Source organism: Falco cherrug, chromosome 2 (genome assembly GCF_023634085.1).
Source record: "Falco cherrug isolate bFalChe1 chromosome 2, bFalChe1.pri, whole genome shotgun sequence".
Lineage (NCBI taxonomy): Eukaryota > Metazoa > Chordata > Aves > Falconiformes > Falconidae > Falco > Falco cherrug.
The window spans coordinates 23233502-23248447 of NC_073698.1; the positions used below are offsets into that span (position 1 = coordinate 23233502).

General features: G+C 42.6%; 1 protein-coding gene across 2 annotated transcripts in view; it reads right to left on the reverse strand.

Moving 5' to 3' along the window:
• Window positions 1-869: 869 nt before the first annotated feature.
• The window catches only part of FLT3 (fms related receptor tyrosine kinase 3), a 47279-nt gene continuing 33202 nt past the window's right edge, over window positions 870-14946 (reverse strand). For both annotated transcript variants that reach the window (XM_055702574.1, XM_027815667.2), the window contains exons 12-24: window positions 13378-13556; window positions 11843-11955; window positions 11615-11747; window positions 11421-11525; window positions 9413-9523; window positions 7213-7366; window positions 6723-6853; window positions 6212-6336; window positions 5724-5846; window positions 4972-5083; window positions 4789-4888; window positions 3356-3461; window positions 870-2370 (exon numbers count right to left, since the gene is read on the reverse strand). In XM_055702574.1, coding sequence (XP_055558549.1) covers window positions 2248-2370; window positions 3356-3461; window positions 4789-4888; window positions 4972-5083; window positions 5724-5846; window positions 6212-6336; window positions 6723-6853; window positions 7213-7366; window positions 9413-9523; window positions 11421-11525; window positions 11615-11747; window positions 11843-11955; window positions 13378-13556 — 1615 coding nt within the window. In that variant the 3' untranslated portion in view covers window positions 870-2247. The remainder of the gene's footprint in view (window positions 2371-3355; window positions 3462-4788; window positions 4889-4971; window positions 5084-5723; window positions 5847-6211; window positions 6337-6722; window positions 6854-7212; window positions 7367-9412; window positions 9524-11420; window positions 11526-11614; window positions 11748-11842; window positions 11956-13377; window positions 13557-14946) is intronic.

Below are 14946 nucleotides of genomic sequence, written 5' to 3' on the forward strand. Positions count from 1 at the left end.
TGGCTTGAAGCATCTGGCTTAGACTAATGGCATCTCTGCTGGAGGTCTTCAAACAAGGTTAACCCTCTCCGGTCACTTCAGGGGGAATTCAGCGCTTTCTCCAGAGAACCTGCTCCTGGAGGCACAGACCAGGGGTCTGGATCCTAACGAGAGAAATGTGGGCATTTTCCTCTAAGAACTGTGAAACAGCTCCTGAAACAGCATGGGCTGTGGCTCTGCACACACCTCAGGAATGGACCAGCACCTTGCGAAGTTCTGTTGGAAGCATCCTGGAAAGGGAATGTTGCTCCTAAAAGGTACCGTTCTTCACTGAATACCTCCTGTAGCTTTGTTCCATCCCTCTCTGCTGTGTGGAGAAGCAGATGCACAGCGACATGTCCGGCTCGCACAGGAGGGTCTCCCTCCTAACTGTACTTCCTCGCACACAGTCGTGTTGCCTGAGCTGCTTTTCATGTGTGCATCATGTGGAGTTTGTGTTCGCTCCAGGCTCTCTCTCTGCCTTTACATTCCCAAGTCTCAGCTCAGTGGCAATGATGGGGCCAGATGACCTCTGTCCACTCCTTTTTTAATCTTGTGGAAAAACATTTGACGCAACTCCCTGGCATGTTGTAAAACACATGGGATTCCCTTCTGCTCGTCTATGAGCCAAGTTCACATCTGCTTAGCTTCCAAGGCCAGCTAGGCTTGGATGCATCCATCGCAGCATTAAGCTCCTCTAGCTCTGAAGGCTGAAAACTCCTGCCCACACAAGACATTCGGCTCCTGCTTTCCAGCTGGTTCAGGCTGTGTGTTAATAGTGACATCTTGCTGCCGAACAATTTGAAATTGTGTTATGAGTTTGTTAAAAGTCATATCTATTTTCCAGAAAATGCAATGTTAAAGTTTTATTTTTGCCTTTATATTTCCAAATTATTCTTCAGCAGTTTATATCTGATTAAAAAAATCAATGATTCCTTGCTAATTCGACAATGTTAACAAAAATAGGCAAATCATAATCATTGCATTACAACATTAATTATTTTCAGACAATGTTAGTAAAGAGCAGCTTAATTTATGTGATAGCATATTCTATCCAAACCGTTATTCATTTATAACACTTGCCACTGGAAATCCTAACTGCAGTTAGCATCTTGTAAAATGTAAAAGAGAAGAAAACCATTAATTCACATATTGTCAACTTGATTCACCGTGATGTAGACAGACATATCCCGTTAAGTCATTATGAAAGCCGCATTTATGAATCCCCACACCTCACAGTGAAAATAAGCATGTCTTTTTATCTATATTAAAACTCCAGCAAGCATCAGGTTATTGTCCTGGGCATCTGGGAGAAAATTGAAGAGACATACTCTCATTTTCTTGCAGCAGGGTTCATACACCCAGGCTAACTTCTGGGAATAGGAAGCGATGATATTACACTCCTAAATTGCTACGGAAGATAATTTCTTCAAAATTAAACATTTCTATTTGCTATCAAAACACATAAAGCCCAAAGAATGGAATTATTGGTAACTCAGTTGAAGTGAGACTTCCAGTTGGAGACAGCCACCTGGATTTCTGGATTTCTAGACCAGGGAGGCAGAAGGTCATCTCCAAATATCACTCCTTCTGCTTGTTTTCAATGCTTATTTTAGGTAGGAAGGAATCACTCGCTGTAAATGAACTCACCTGAACTGGACACCTATCAGGAACTTCACAGCAATTGAGATGTCTGGGATAAGACAGTTATACACACTCAAATTTATAGTTCTGTGTAAAACAAGGCTGCTATTTTAAAATCTGGGGATTTAAAGTTGGCTACTTTTTTTCCAACACTTACTGACAGCTGGAGCTGAAGATGTGAGTAGCGCTTCTGGAAATCACACCAGTTCTCTCTAGATGCATAGGCTGTGCTTGTAAACGTTGACTAAACCCCCATGGATTTTCTTGTATTTGTTTGAAATATGGCAAGAACATTCTGAATTCAATGCATTGGCTAGACACTATTTACATAAAACCAGGAAAAGAGACATCCAGTTGTAGAGATGCAGTGAAATGACCATTGCTTTTGTCTTGCAATAGAAGCATTTGCTGAATTCAAAGAAACGAATTGTGTCTTCTCCTCAAAGTAACATAAACATGGACTGGCTCATAAGAAATGTGAACAGAGCAGCAGTTTCTTTTCTTAGTGGTGGTTTAAAACATTTATGCTACATGGAGTTTATGAAAATACTGAGACCAAATCCATAACCCAGATTATTTTTCAACCTAAGAGTCTTCATGCTGGAGCACAGCTGTAGATGGCAGAGATTCCTCATCCCTGCTTACACATGGTTTAGTTTTGATGCTGGAACTGTGTGTAGGAATATTTTTCTTCATATTCTGGTAAACCTAGAATTGGGAAGCGGAAATAAAAGATATCTTTTGTTATCATACTTTGAAAACTGCTTTTCTCCCTGTGAAGCAGGCTCTTGTAAGGCACAGCCCACCTCCTCTTGAGGGAGAATCACACTCATGTCTGCCCATTTACTTCCCACTGACTCCAGAGGGAGTCCAGGCAACTACCTATGTGAAATGGATTTTATCCAGCCAAAAAGAGCTGGGTTGAGGAGGGGCACTGGACTGCAAAGGAGCATTTTTATTTTTTTTTTCTAGCTACAGTGCTTTGAAGTTGCTCATTAGTTTGCTTCTATGCTCAGCAGCTTCTGCCAGGCTAACAGCCTGCAGAGAGGCAAGAGTCATTTTTTGGCTATGGCTCTCCACATCCCAAAAGGTTTGCAGAGACACTGTATTGGGAAACAGTGCGTCTAGCCCAGAGGGATACACAGGTAGGAATTGGTAGTTTAGAAAGAAGTTGCTTATTTTTCCTGAGGAAGAGAACACAGTCTGGTAAGGATGGAATATGACTTCCTCAGATGCTGTTTATTATTTTGGCCTTTGAAGATGACATATGGTCCGCTGTCTGTGAGGACATGGCAGCACATACCTATGGTGGCCCCCCCATGAAATGCCTGGCAGGTGGCCCAGGCTCAGCTATCAGCATCACCAAAGCCAACTGCACTGGCTCCTGCACAACGGAAGCACATTGCTACAGCACAGGCTGAGAGATTTCAGCCTTACAGAGTCCTGGTGCAAGCAGTGGGAGGAAAGAAATGCTCATCAGGGAGGTCAGGATTCCTTCTAATGGCAGAAAAAAAATCTCCAAACTCTTACACTGGTCCATGGGCAACGTATTCATAGCACAGTGGTGCATGTGAATAGAAACCAGAAGACTACTTCTCAGCTCATGGTGATCCATGTGGCTACATACACACAAAAAAAACCCAACCCAAAAACCCCCAACCAACAAATTTTTCTTCTCTTTGTGTTTACTTACAGCTCCTTCTGCCTTAGCCAGCTGACAGGCAAGAGAGGAAACCAGCCAAGAAAAAGAGGGTCTTTTCCTGGAGTCAAGGGCCCAACAAGATTGCATCACGCGATAGCTGCAGGAGCAAAGAGGTGATACAGAAAACGTGTTAGCAGTTGGATTCTCTGTAAGTGACTACATGGAAGTGGAGAATTTAGATGGGAATCACAGGGCACCAGAATGCTTTTACAGAAAGAGGCCAGATTTAGCATGTTGCATCAGAGAAAAAGATATAGAAAGATAAGGATAAAGGGTGAAATGCAGAACATGGCTTTACCAGAGTCCTTAGTTAAACCCTCCTTATAGGATTGTGGCCAGAATTTTACCCTGGCTGGCTCATACTGGCACACTAATCTTGTTTTCCAGCTTCCATACCATACAGAAAACGGTAGGCAGACAATTCCTGTCTGTTTCTGGGGCTGAACTTTCTCCTTGTGGACTCTCTAGTTTTGAGGACACTTTTCACGGAAATTCTTTTTATGTAATTTGACATCACAAAAATATTTCTGAAGTTAAAAAACCACCTTCAAGATTTTGCAGTTTCATCAAGGACCAGTGCAGCACCTCCCTGCTAAAGTCACTTGCAAACTTACTAAGTCAAAAGGTTCTCTGATATTTATAAGCCCTACAGCAATCTTTCGTGGGTCAATCTGTCAGATTCACCTGTACCTTTAATGCCATTACAGTTGTTACATGGAGAGGATAAAAACAGTGTAGTTTCATAGCAAGGCACCGAGTCCCTAGATCATGTATGAAATGTTTGCCAGAAGAGCTCAGACAACCCAAAGCCCTTCCCTTTCCTCCAAGCTCCAGGTCTCACGGTTCTCCATCATCTTCTCTTCTCCTGTCCCCTGGAGTCCACCTCTATCCAGACTCCTCCCAGGCACAGAGGCATAGGCTGAAAATCATGTATGAGAGTGCAGGAATAGCTCCCGCCAACTCTTCCTTAGCAGGGTTTTTCTCTATAAGGAACCCTAGCCTCCTGGAACTGAATCAAACATGCTAAAGCTCAATTAATAATAATAAAAACATTTTAAAAATGTCACCAAAGATTTAGTTAATATCCAAAATGAATATGGTATAACATACTTCTTGCAAAAATAAAAAAATGAAAGAAAAAAATAGGTCTGTGATCTGAGAACGAGAAGTGCCCTGGGAAAGGAAGGCACAATTAAAGATAATAAACTAGTCCTTTCAAACACACATAACCTTTAGTATTGATCACTTCTGCTTTAGGACAAAACCTGCAGGATCAAGCAGTCTATTTCAGAGTTAGAGGAAGTACTCACCTTTTGCAACTTTTTTTGAGCAAAGTACAGTGTACAATAAATAAAAGATCAAACAAACAGTGACCTAGTAAATATAAATTCCCATGCTGTGCATTACTCAGGAAATACACTTACACATCTTTTGTAGCATAGTACGGTTGGTCCATTTTAAATCCACTTTGTATTAATTTGTAGAAGTTCGTATCAACCTGAATGCCAGGGTAGGGATTTACACCTGTGGAAAATATTGGAAAATACGTGTTAATTTGGAAGCTGCCGAAACAAAGCACTGCTCGTTTGTTGCATTACAGAACGTACCCAAAGAGAATATTTCCCATAGTAATATTCCATAAGACCAGACATCACTCTTCATTGTGTACGTCCTCTCGAACAAGCTTTCAGGAGCCATCCATTTAACTGGTAAACGAGCCTGTAGAGAGAGGGGGAAAGGAGACCAGGTCATGCTATGACACAGGCTTTCTGGGTGACTCACTGTAGTTCTCACTGCTTGAGTAGGATCAGTTCATGTTTGATGTGTGAAAAGCTGGGCTTCTCTTAGCCCCTTTAAATTTCCCTTATGGAGACAAATAGGCACTTCTAAGGAGCCAATTAATCTCATCCATTTTAGATGACTATTTAAGGAAGAGATGAACTCAGCCCTGGAAGAGCCTTCTTCCCTCCTCTGACTTCCAAAGTGACCAGCCTAGATGGAGATGCCCACACCACACTTCTTCATATAGCCAGAGGACCTGGTGTACCCTCACACATATGCTATTGTCCCTATGCTATTATTGTCTCTAACAGTAAACAATTCCTAGCACTTCCATCGATGGGTTTCAGTGTGCTTTAGTAAGGACACGGGTACCATCTCATTTACAGTACTAGCTTGATTAGGTTAATTATAAGGTAAGGATTTGCATTTGCCAGGGGCAGGAAAAAGTGAGATTTCTGCATAGTCTGTACAGATATCTATAAAGCTAACAAGGAATCTGAAAATGAAAAGTTTCACTTTCTTGGTTCCTTATCATTCTTACAACGATATGAAAAACAGAGAGCACTCAGGAACTTACATTGCCCCTGACGATGTAGTTGGAGTCCTTCACTACATCTCTGGCCAGGCCAAAGTCACAAATTTTCACCACTTTTCCATGGGTCACTAATATATTCCGGGCAGCAAGGTCTCTGTGAATGCACTTAGAAGGAAAGGAAGGATTAACACTCTGCAGCATTTGGTGTCGGAAGAAGATAGTCCCCTTGTCTCAGGCACAGCTCTCTGAACTGGTGCCTCCTTCCACTTAAAAAGTGTGGAGAATGGGCAAGCTGGACAGACCCTGGTTGCTTGTGGCAAGGGGACGGGGACAGGGACAGGGCAGGCAGAAGTGTGCAGCACAGCCACTTCTTACTCGGGGTCATGCCTAAAGTTGCAATCCAGTCTTTGCTGTAAAGCCAGGGAAGGAGGTATAGTTCAAGCCTGCCACTGAGTGTCTCTGTTCTTCAGTCTGCCTTCTATAGACTGACCTATTTTCACTGTCTTTTCTATCTAAACCCTTCCCCATACCGATTTGGACTCAAGGAACTCCATTCCTTTGGCAATTTGATAAGAGAAGCAGAGAAGGTCTTCAAAAGTAAGCACATTGAAATCCTCTTCTTCGTCCATCTGTCTGCTTGCATGCTTAATTTTATCTGTAAAAAATAACCAAAAGTATGAGTTTTCCATGGGCTTCCTCACTCTTTGATTAATTCCACTGACTGTTGTAAGGATTTTCACATGCCTCTACCAAGAACAACATCACAAAGAGCATCCACCTTTTGCACCCTTTTCCCAGACACAAGATAAAGGAACAAGCATTTTCATTCTCAAATATTATGTGTAGCATGACCAGAAACATAAGCCTCTGGTCTTAAGTGTTGTTGAATCCTTTTCCAGCAAAATTCCTGCCAGGAGGGGGAAGAGAGACATATGATAGAAAGGGGCCTCCTGTGTCACTAAATCTAGTCTAGTTAGGTCAATAATGTAATAAACACAAAAATAACAGATTCGCCAGAGATAAAAGGAGTTAGCTTCTAACCTTCCTCAGAACACAGCACTATCCTTTTTGATCCAGATGTCACATTTACATTCTGACTTCTCTGCATGACCTCAAATTCATCCTCTCTGCACAGAGTCATATTCACACTGTACTTCGGGTGAGTTCCTTTCCTGGAATGGGTGACACATTTTCAAAGGTTACACATGGTGTATCACATAACCTCCTGCACGTAAACCCTTTTGCAGTGAAAAAGCATGATCAGTTATTGCTATCAAAAATCTGGGTGCAGAGATGAGTCTTCTCAAAACTGGGAAGAGAAACAAGAGGTTGTTTGCGTTTTGCAGTCCGTTGTGAAGAACATAAGGAGAAGCAAATCTCAGTTCCTCCTCAGTCAGTCATTGCTTCTTAAAGTATGTGAAGGCATATTCTCAAGAATTCAATAATTTCTTCAGTTTACAGCACAGCTGAGAATGCAGCTTAAAAAAAAGACGGGAGCTTTATAAAGTATTAAACTCACCAAATGCTTTACCTGGAATTTTTGTTCAAATGGATATTGTGGTAAAAGCTGAAGTTGTGATCTTTAAAAATATCTGTCAGTGTCCAGTGAAACTTCTCTCTCTTGCTCCTTAAGTAGTTCAGAAGATCACCATAGCAACAGTATTCAAATATCAAGTAGATTGGTCCTGAAATAGTTGGAAATGTAAATGTCTCCTGCTATCTATAACACCTTCCCCATTAAAGCCCTAATGATGCCTCCTCTTCTCCCAGGATTAATCTGCATTAAACATTCCAAGCATCATCCTTCCTGGGTAGATAACCTGTACTGATAGGCAGGTAACGTTTACGGACTGTAATGACTAATGTCCTGTTGGAAAGTCTGTGTAGCTGATTGTTCCCTGTGGTGCATCTCCCAAGGTGGATTGCACCTATGAAGGCACAAAGATCCTTCCCCATACCAGTGGCACTGGGGAGGACAGCACAGGCCACGAAGATGCAACATATTGTCTAAACCATACATGGTTCAAGCAAAAGATGACCCTGCTAATTATCTTCATGGTGTAAATTGGTATCCTTTGACCTATGCTCTTCCATTTATCAGCACTACCTTCATGCTTTAGAAATACCCCTTTTTTTTTCCCCGTGGAGGCCACCTGTAACCCAAGTGTACTGGCAGAGGGGACCTATAGGAGGGAAAGACCTTGCAAGGGGATGTGTCTGAGTGGAGCACTGCTCAGGCTACTTTCTCAAGGAAGGAAAAATACCTCCAACTCCTGACCCAGGCAGGGTCAGAGACGAGCCACAACAAGCCATCAGGAGCAGAATGAATGGCCCAGGAGCTCAGAGTGGTCATGCATCACCCCTGTGAAGTCTTACACTGGCATCACCACTTCTGGCTCAGAAAGACTGACTACAAATTTGCAAACATTTCTGCCAGAAGACCCCTGTCAAGCAAGGTAGGGCACATGGAAAAAGCCTGTAAGGTCTCTCAGAGAGTGGATGTGAATGTCTTGAGAACCATGCAAATGCTTCGGAACATGGGACTTACATAAGGCTGGAAGTGTTCCTGCCCTACCCCACCAGACTAAACAGGTTCTTCCTTGCAGGTCTCCTGCCTATACCATCACATCTTGCCAAATTTTTCAGAAGGCAGTGGCAGCCTGTATAGTTTCAAATCAGCTAAAGCCACCACTAATAATCTATTTCTCTACTTTCCCCTTACACCTCAAATGTATTTGCGTGACAGTATTGGTGTTGATGCAAACTGGGGAAATGAGTTAACTGTCCTCTTTGGTCTTTCTGATAAAATAAATATCTGTGGCAGAAAATCTGTTAAGTTTTTTAGTGGCAGATGTTACAATTCATGATATGAACAAATGCTGGGTAAAGCCCTGCCCTTTCCGCAAGGTGATCTGTGCTTTAGCCTCTCTTCAGCCGCTCCTGTTCACTGTTGCACTTGGCCAGAGAAGGAGTTCTTGGGACAAGAACATCTGTGTACATTGCCTCAATGATAACATGAGTCACACAATAATTAATTAGTGATAATATCTTGCCACTTTCATCTTAGCCCATCTTTGCTTAGTTCTTTCCACCTGCAGTTTACTTTCACATTCAGTTCTTTAAAAAGCTGTCCTTCATTTTTATTCACTTCTTTCTTTTCTTTGGGTGTCCCTCCCACCCCTCCTCTTTTCCAGTTTCTTTTCTTTCCTGTCTAGTTTTGAGTCGTTCTTCCCTTTCTTTCTACAACTTCACTGTTCGGTAAGCCACATGATTTAAAAAAACCCCACCTCTATAATTTCTTATGTGAACATAATCATGTGGATACAAAAGTACCTTACACCAGATAAGTTATTGCTTTTCACATAATAAACTGGCCCATATTAGTGCCATCACCACTATAATAGTAAAACCTCTTCTATAGAAGGGCTGTTGTTTCACTTCATGCAAGTACAATTAGAAAGGAACCATTTCTGTAGACATGCATGGCTTTAACTTTGCTTTCAGTTCATCTTCATCTTATTTTGGGTCAGCAGAGAACAGCAAAATTGATTGTGCAAAGACAGGATTCAGAGATGCAGAAAGAAACAGCAGCCTAAAGAACAGGTGACTAATTATGGCCTGAATGTTTTTAATACTGCTTTTAATGATCAATTTTTGATACTTCTTTTCTGTTCAGGAGTCCTCATTAGTCTGAAGGTTTTAATTGGTACCTTTCCACAATTACAAGTTACCTGACATGGTACAAGCTCCTAGTAGGTTCACAATATTTTCATGGCTTCCAATGTGAGTCATCATTTTCAGCTCAGACATCAGAGCATCTTTTTCTGAAGCATCAGGTTTTTCTGTAAAAGTAATAACACAGGTTGGGAAATCTCCAGCAAAGAAATAAAAATGTAAATGGTTGCGATCCTTTGTTACATGCAAGTCTTAATTTCAAATTAGTTGGACTGACATTATGTTTGAGAACATCCTAAAAAATCGTTGTACAGTATAAAAAGATTTAGCCAAAGGTGGACACTAAATGTGTGTGTGAGTGTGGATCATTTGAATGCTTGGGAAAGCAGTCATAAAATGTTAATATTTTTCATTCTTGGGCTGGCAAGGAATGACAGCAGTGTATTAAGGTGTTCACAAGCACAGAAAAAAATGGCAGTCAATCCTGTTGGAGAGAAATGCCAAAAGAAAAAAGATGTCTTAACACGCATATGGCATGCAACCAGCTGCAATCCAATAGCTAAAAGGGCCACCCTGTTTCAGTAATAGCTTTAGGCTTGTTTTTCAACAAGCATTTAGTCCTCCTGATCTCAGTGAACTGGGGACATGAACGAAAATGATCAAGTTGAATTTCCATAAAGACAACCACAAAGGAGCGGACCAAGGAAACATAAAGCTGATGCACATATGCAAATAGGGGATGAAGAGCTGGATGGCAGCGCTGGCAAGAAGGGGCTGTGTGGGCACACAGGTGAGCAGAGTGCTGGTGCTGCAGCTGATGTGAAGCTCATCTTGTTATGCAAAAGGTGGGTGAGGTGGGTGTTGGTCTTTTCTTCCACATGACAAGTGACAGAACAAGAGGAAACAGCCTCAAGTTGCACCAGGGGAGGTTCAGATTGGATATTAGGAAAAACTTCTTTGCCAGAAGGGTTGTCAAGTACTGGAACAGGCTGCCCAGGGAGGTGATAGAGTCACCATCCCTGGAGGTACTTAAAAGATGTGTAGATGTGGTGCTTAGGGACACAGTAGGGCCTGTAGTGATGGGGCAAAGGGTAATGGTTTTAAACTAAAAGAGGGCAGATTTAGATTAGATGTCAAGAAGAAATTCTTTCCTGTGAGGGTGGTGAGGCACTGGCACAGGTTGCCCAGAGCAGCTGTGGCTGCCCCATCCCTGGCAGTGCTCAAGGCCAGGCTGGATGGGGCTGTGAGCAGCCTGGTCTGGTGGGAGGTGTCCCTGCCCATGACAAGGGATTTGGAACTAGATGATCTTTAAGGTCCCTTCTGACCCAAACTTTCTATGATTCTATTGTTTAGTGGTGGACTTGGCAGTGTTAGGTTAATGGTTGGGCTTGATGATCTTAAAGGTCTTTTCCAACCAAGATGTATCTATGATTCTATGAACAGGGTTGAGGTACCTGGGACCCAGTAGTGCAACCTCCTCCTCTGCTTGCTGCCAGGGTGGCTTGCTCCTGGGCGCTACCTTTATGAGGAGTCAAGACAGTTTGGAGAGGCCAGAGCAAAGCAGCAAGGAGTATTAGAGGTTAAGGAGGATGGAAAGAAATCATTTTGTGTCACCAAGACTACGGGAAGAGGTATTGGAAGTTTTGTGAACAAGATAGCTCAGACATAGGAGGCAAAGGGAGTGCAACAGCTAGACAGCACTACGAGAAAAACGGGACCTTAAACCAAAGACAACAGAGTCACCAATGCAACCTGCAGGCTAATCTGCACTTCGAATTTGCATTCATCCTCCTTAGAGCAGAGCAGCTCCATCCCTCCATGCACAATGTAGACTTCTCTGGTGTGTAGGACAAAATGCAACATGCTGCTGGAAGAAGGCACTTCAGTAACACCTTTCCAAACTGAAACAGGGTTTTGAAAGCATTTTGGAAGGATTTTGAAACCAAGCATTCATCAGGTGTAACTGCTAAAAGTTTGTATGTAAAGGGATTTCCAACACTGCTTCTGCTTTGGTGCTTCTAGAAAACATTGCTGCTTGTGAGAGTCATCCAGTGTTTATTGTACCTTGTAGCATTTTGACTGCAACCTGGACTGAGTCTCCTGCATTGCTAATTCCATAAGCTGTCGCATTCACCACCTTCCCAAAAGCCCCAGAACCAAGGACCTGTCCTACAAGACACAATACATCAATATTATTTGCAGCTGGTACAGCACAGGGTACTACTCCAGCACTGGGGTCTGCCTTATGGACTGCTCACCAAATTCCAGATTTTCCCTGGGAAATTCCCATTTGAGATCATATTCAAATTCTCTGAAGTCGATGTAGATGTACTCATTATCGGATGGGCCTATCATCTGTATCATTTGCAACTGGCTTTCGTATCTATATTGCTTTGAAAGAAAAAAGACAGTGGAATAAGTCTTAGAGAAGAAGAAACAGCCTGGTAGGAACAGAGGAAGGGGTAGGTATTTATGTTTGCTTTTACCTTTTTGTATTTATGAGAAATGAACACAAACAAAAACATGATCAAAGGGAGGAAAAATCCAGCAGAGACATAGAACGCAGCATTGTCCAGGGGCGAAGAAACAGCTCCTGCAACTTTAAAAGATACATATTACTACCCAGCAAATCAGTGCTTATGTATACAGCTAGAGGTGCAAGGATGACCCATGGTGGCTGGGTCAGTTCTGCCAGTTTGCAGCCCTTTCATGCCTGAGCCTCCTCTGCACAGAGTGAGATGGAGCCACACGCAAAGCAAGGAGCTGGTCAGGAGACACTAAGTGCTGGGTTATTCTGACATCTGTTTTCATTCAAAAAAAAAGCTACACCAATTCATAAGTCTAAGTGCACAGAGGTGTTGGTGTGATCCATGGATTGGACTTTGTGAGCATAAACAGGAATAAACAATTCATCCCCTCTCCCTGTGCCTTTCCCCAGGTGATGTATGTTAGGTACCAAAGTACCTGTTACCAGCGGGCAGACTGTACATAACCTGCTTGGAGCACTGCTCTGCTGCTCAGCCAAGAACTCTCTTAACGAGTCAAGACCATACTATAAGGTACCAGTGGATAGGTGGACATTACATGAGACCTACTCTCATATTCTGGTAGTGTCTAAGAGCGTAAGTATTATGCTTACTTTCTATTGTAATTTCAACATAAATAAACTCTATCACCTCTCACAGCTTCTGCCAGATGTAGACAAAAGCACCAAACAGCTTGCTCATCCATGACAAAGGAAATCTCTGTACTGCAGATATCTGTGGGCTTCAAAACACTTTCCCAGTGCCACAGCATGTTCTCTGTAACAGAAATGCTTTCCCCTATGGTATGTATATACTGTTACAAGTATAAAGTGCATGGGCAAATAATTGTATTGACTTTCTTGTTCAATAAGGAAAGAATCTCTCATGCCCTTGACAAGGAGGCTGCACAGCAGTTCCCAAACCAGGGCTTAGCCTTCTGCCACCTGCCTACACCAGTTTAAGCGTACTTAAAGTGAGTACTCCCCTAGTACTCACTCCTGCTTCCCAGACTGACCCCTGAGTGGGTCTGTTGGCTCAGCCATGCTCATGTCTGGGTGCACAATGGCCTCCATGGGATGAGAGGAGCTCCCATGGGCATTTCTGGCAGCACCACAGTGATGTCCAGGAGAGGAACAAGAGCCAGCACCTGCCATCAGCTACCAAAGTGGCTTCAGCTCTTCCCAAAGCTGATGTCTCCAGGTTTCAGGTACGAATCACTAAGACAAAATAAAAAAGCAGACCCCAACATTGCCATGGTTCCATCCTGCACTTCCTACTTGTGTGATGTTTCTGCTAATTTTAATGAGGGAGGCCCCTGCTTTGGGACCAGGGAAGAGAGACACGTCTTCCCTTCACCCACCATTTCCCACACTGTGCTTGTGTTTTACCTGCAATGCATTGCACGGTCAGCCATTTAGCCAGATAAAAAATACCATAAGTTCTACCATGCCAGCTTTAATTGAGAAAACCTGTGCTAAAACACTGGCTTGTGGTACCTGACAGGTTAATGAAACTTTTTTCGCAGGCTGAACCAGCAGAATTGTTTGCACAGCACTCCACAGAGAAGGTTGTTGTTGTCTCCTTTACATCTAGAGCGCTGCTTGAAATCCATGACCCCAGGGATCTCCTCTCTGGCAAGAAGTTGTGAATCCCCTCAGTGATTTCTTCTGTACAGCTGAAAAAGAAAGCAGACCAGTTTTCATACTGGGCTCACAGTGGCATTTTCCAGGGCAGAAGGTGGGATGTTTCAAAACAAGTCTTATGTCTGTGTTGGAAGGGAGGGGGGTGTAGGTGGGCTTGTTTTTTATTTCTCATTGTTAGAGTGAGGCTTCAGAGCAGTTTGCCAGTCTCATTTTTTGGTGATGGACATGGCAGGGTCAGCGGGGGGTGAACTGATCTCCCCACTTGTTATGCGGGGCTCAGTCCCACTCTCCACTGGTGCCCTGGCAGGGCACCTGCACCCCCTGATGTCCAGGACCTCCACCAGTTTCACGGCTGACACGACCTCCCACTACCACATCTATTCCCACTGGTTTCAGCTTTACCTCAAACACTCAAACTACTGAGCAGCTCCAAACGAGCCGCTGCTAAAACAATAAATACAAAATGAACCCACAGTGAAAGGTCTAATTCCTTTCCCTGAAGGTACGTGATTTCAGCCATGAAGTCTCTCTCACTCAAGATGGAGAGCATCCACCCTCTATTAATGACTTATTTAAGACCTGATATGTAGAAAGAGGTCTGCATTATACTCGAGGGAAAATAAGCCCACACAGAGATAATTTTGACTTTTAGCTTTTCTATCATTCATCAACTTACTGCCTAATTTACTGTTCACATAAATAAATGAGGAGGTAAGTAAATAAATAAAATTTATTCAGCTCTACACATAGCACCAGCTTCTACATGTGGAAATTTCCAAGAAAAGAAATGTCACAGCATTTTCATCCCAGAAAGCTGATTTAAGGAGTGTTTTAAACTCACTAACTGGATGTTTTCTTTCTTGTTCCATTTCTGCACAAACAGATTGATGTTAGGCAGTCTTTCCAGAAGTATGGATAAGAAAGTCACCTAGACATTTTTTTAAGTCTAGTTAAAATGCTTAGAGCTTTATCCACGGCCTTCCAGAAGATAATTTGATCTAGTACTCTTCTGCACCATGGGATTATTAGTTTTTTGGCATACTTAAATAAAAACTGCCAAGGTCATACAACAGCTCAAAGCTGTTTCAGCATCTCTTGAAATTTTAGGGCCTGACTCATTGCCCTAAATAAATAGAGGAAATGGGAACACTCTCACTAACTTTACTGGAAACACCCTCGTTGACTTTACTGGCTTTGGTAACAGGTCACTATAACAGCGGTATTAACCAAAGCTTAACCAATTAATCAAGCCCATGTTAACCAATGCGTTTCCTGAATCCCTCTAACTTTGACAGGCCAAGAGAAAAACTTAGATGGAACTTTGCAGCTACCTAATGGTTGATATAGACCCAGTGAAGTTTATTTCAGTCTGAGATACACATCTTTATAGACTTCATTTGATGCCAATAAAAAAATGGAAAA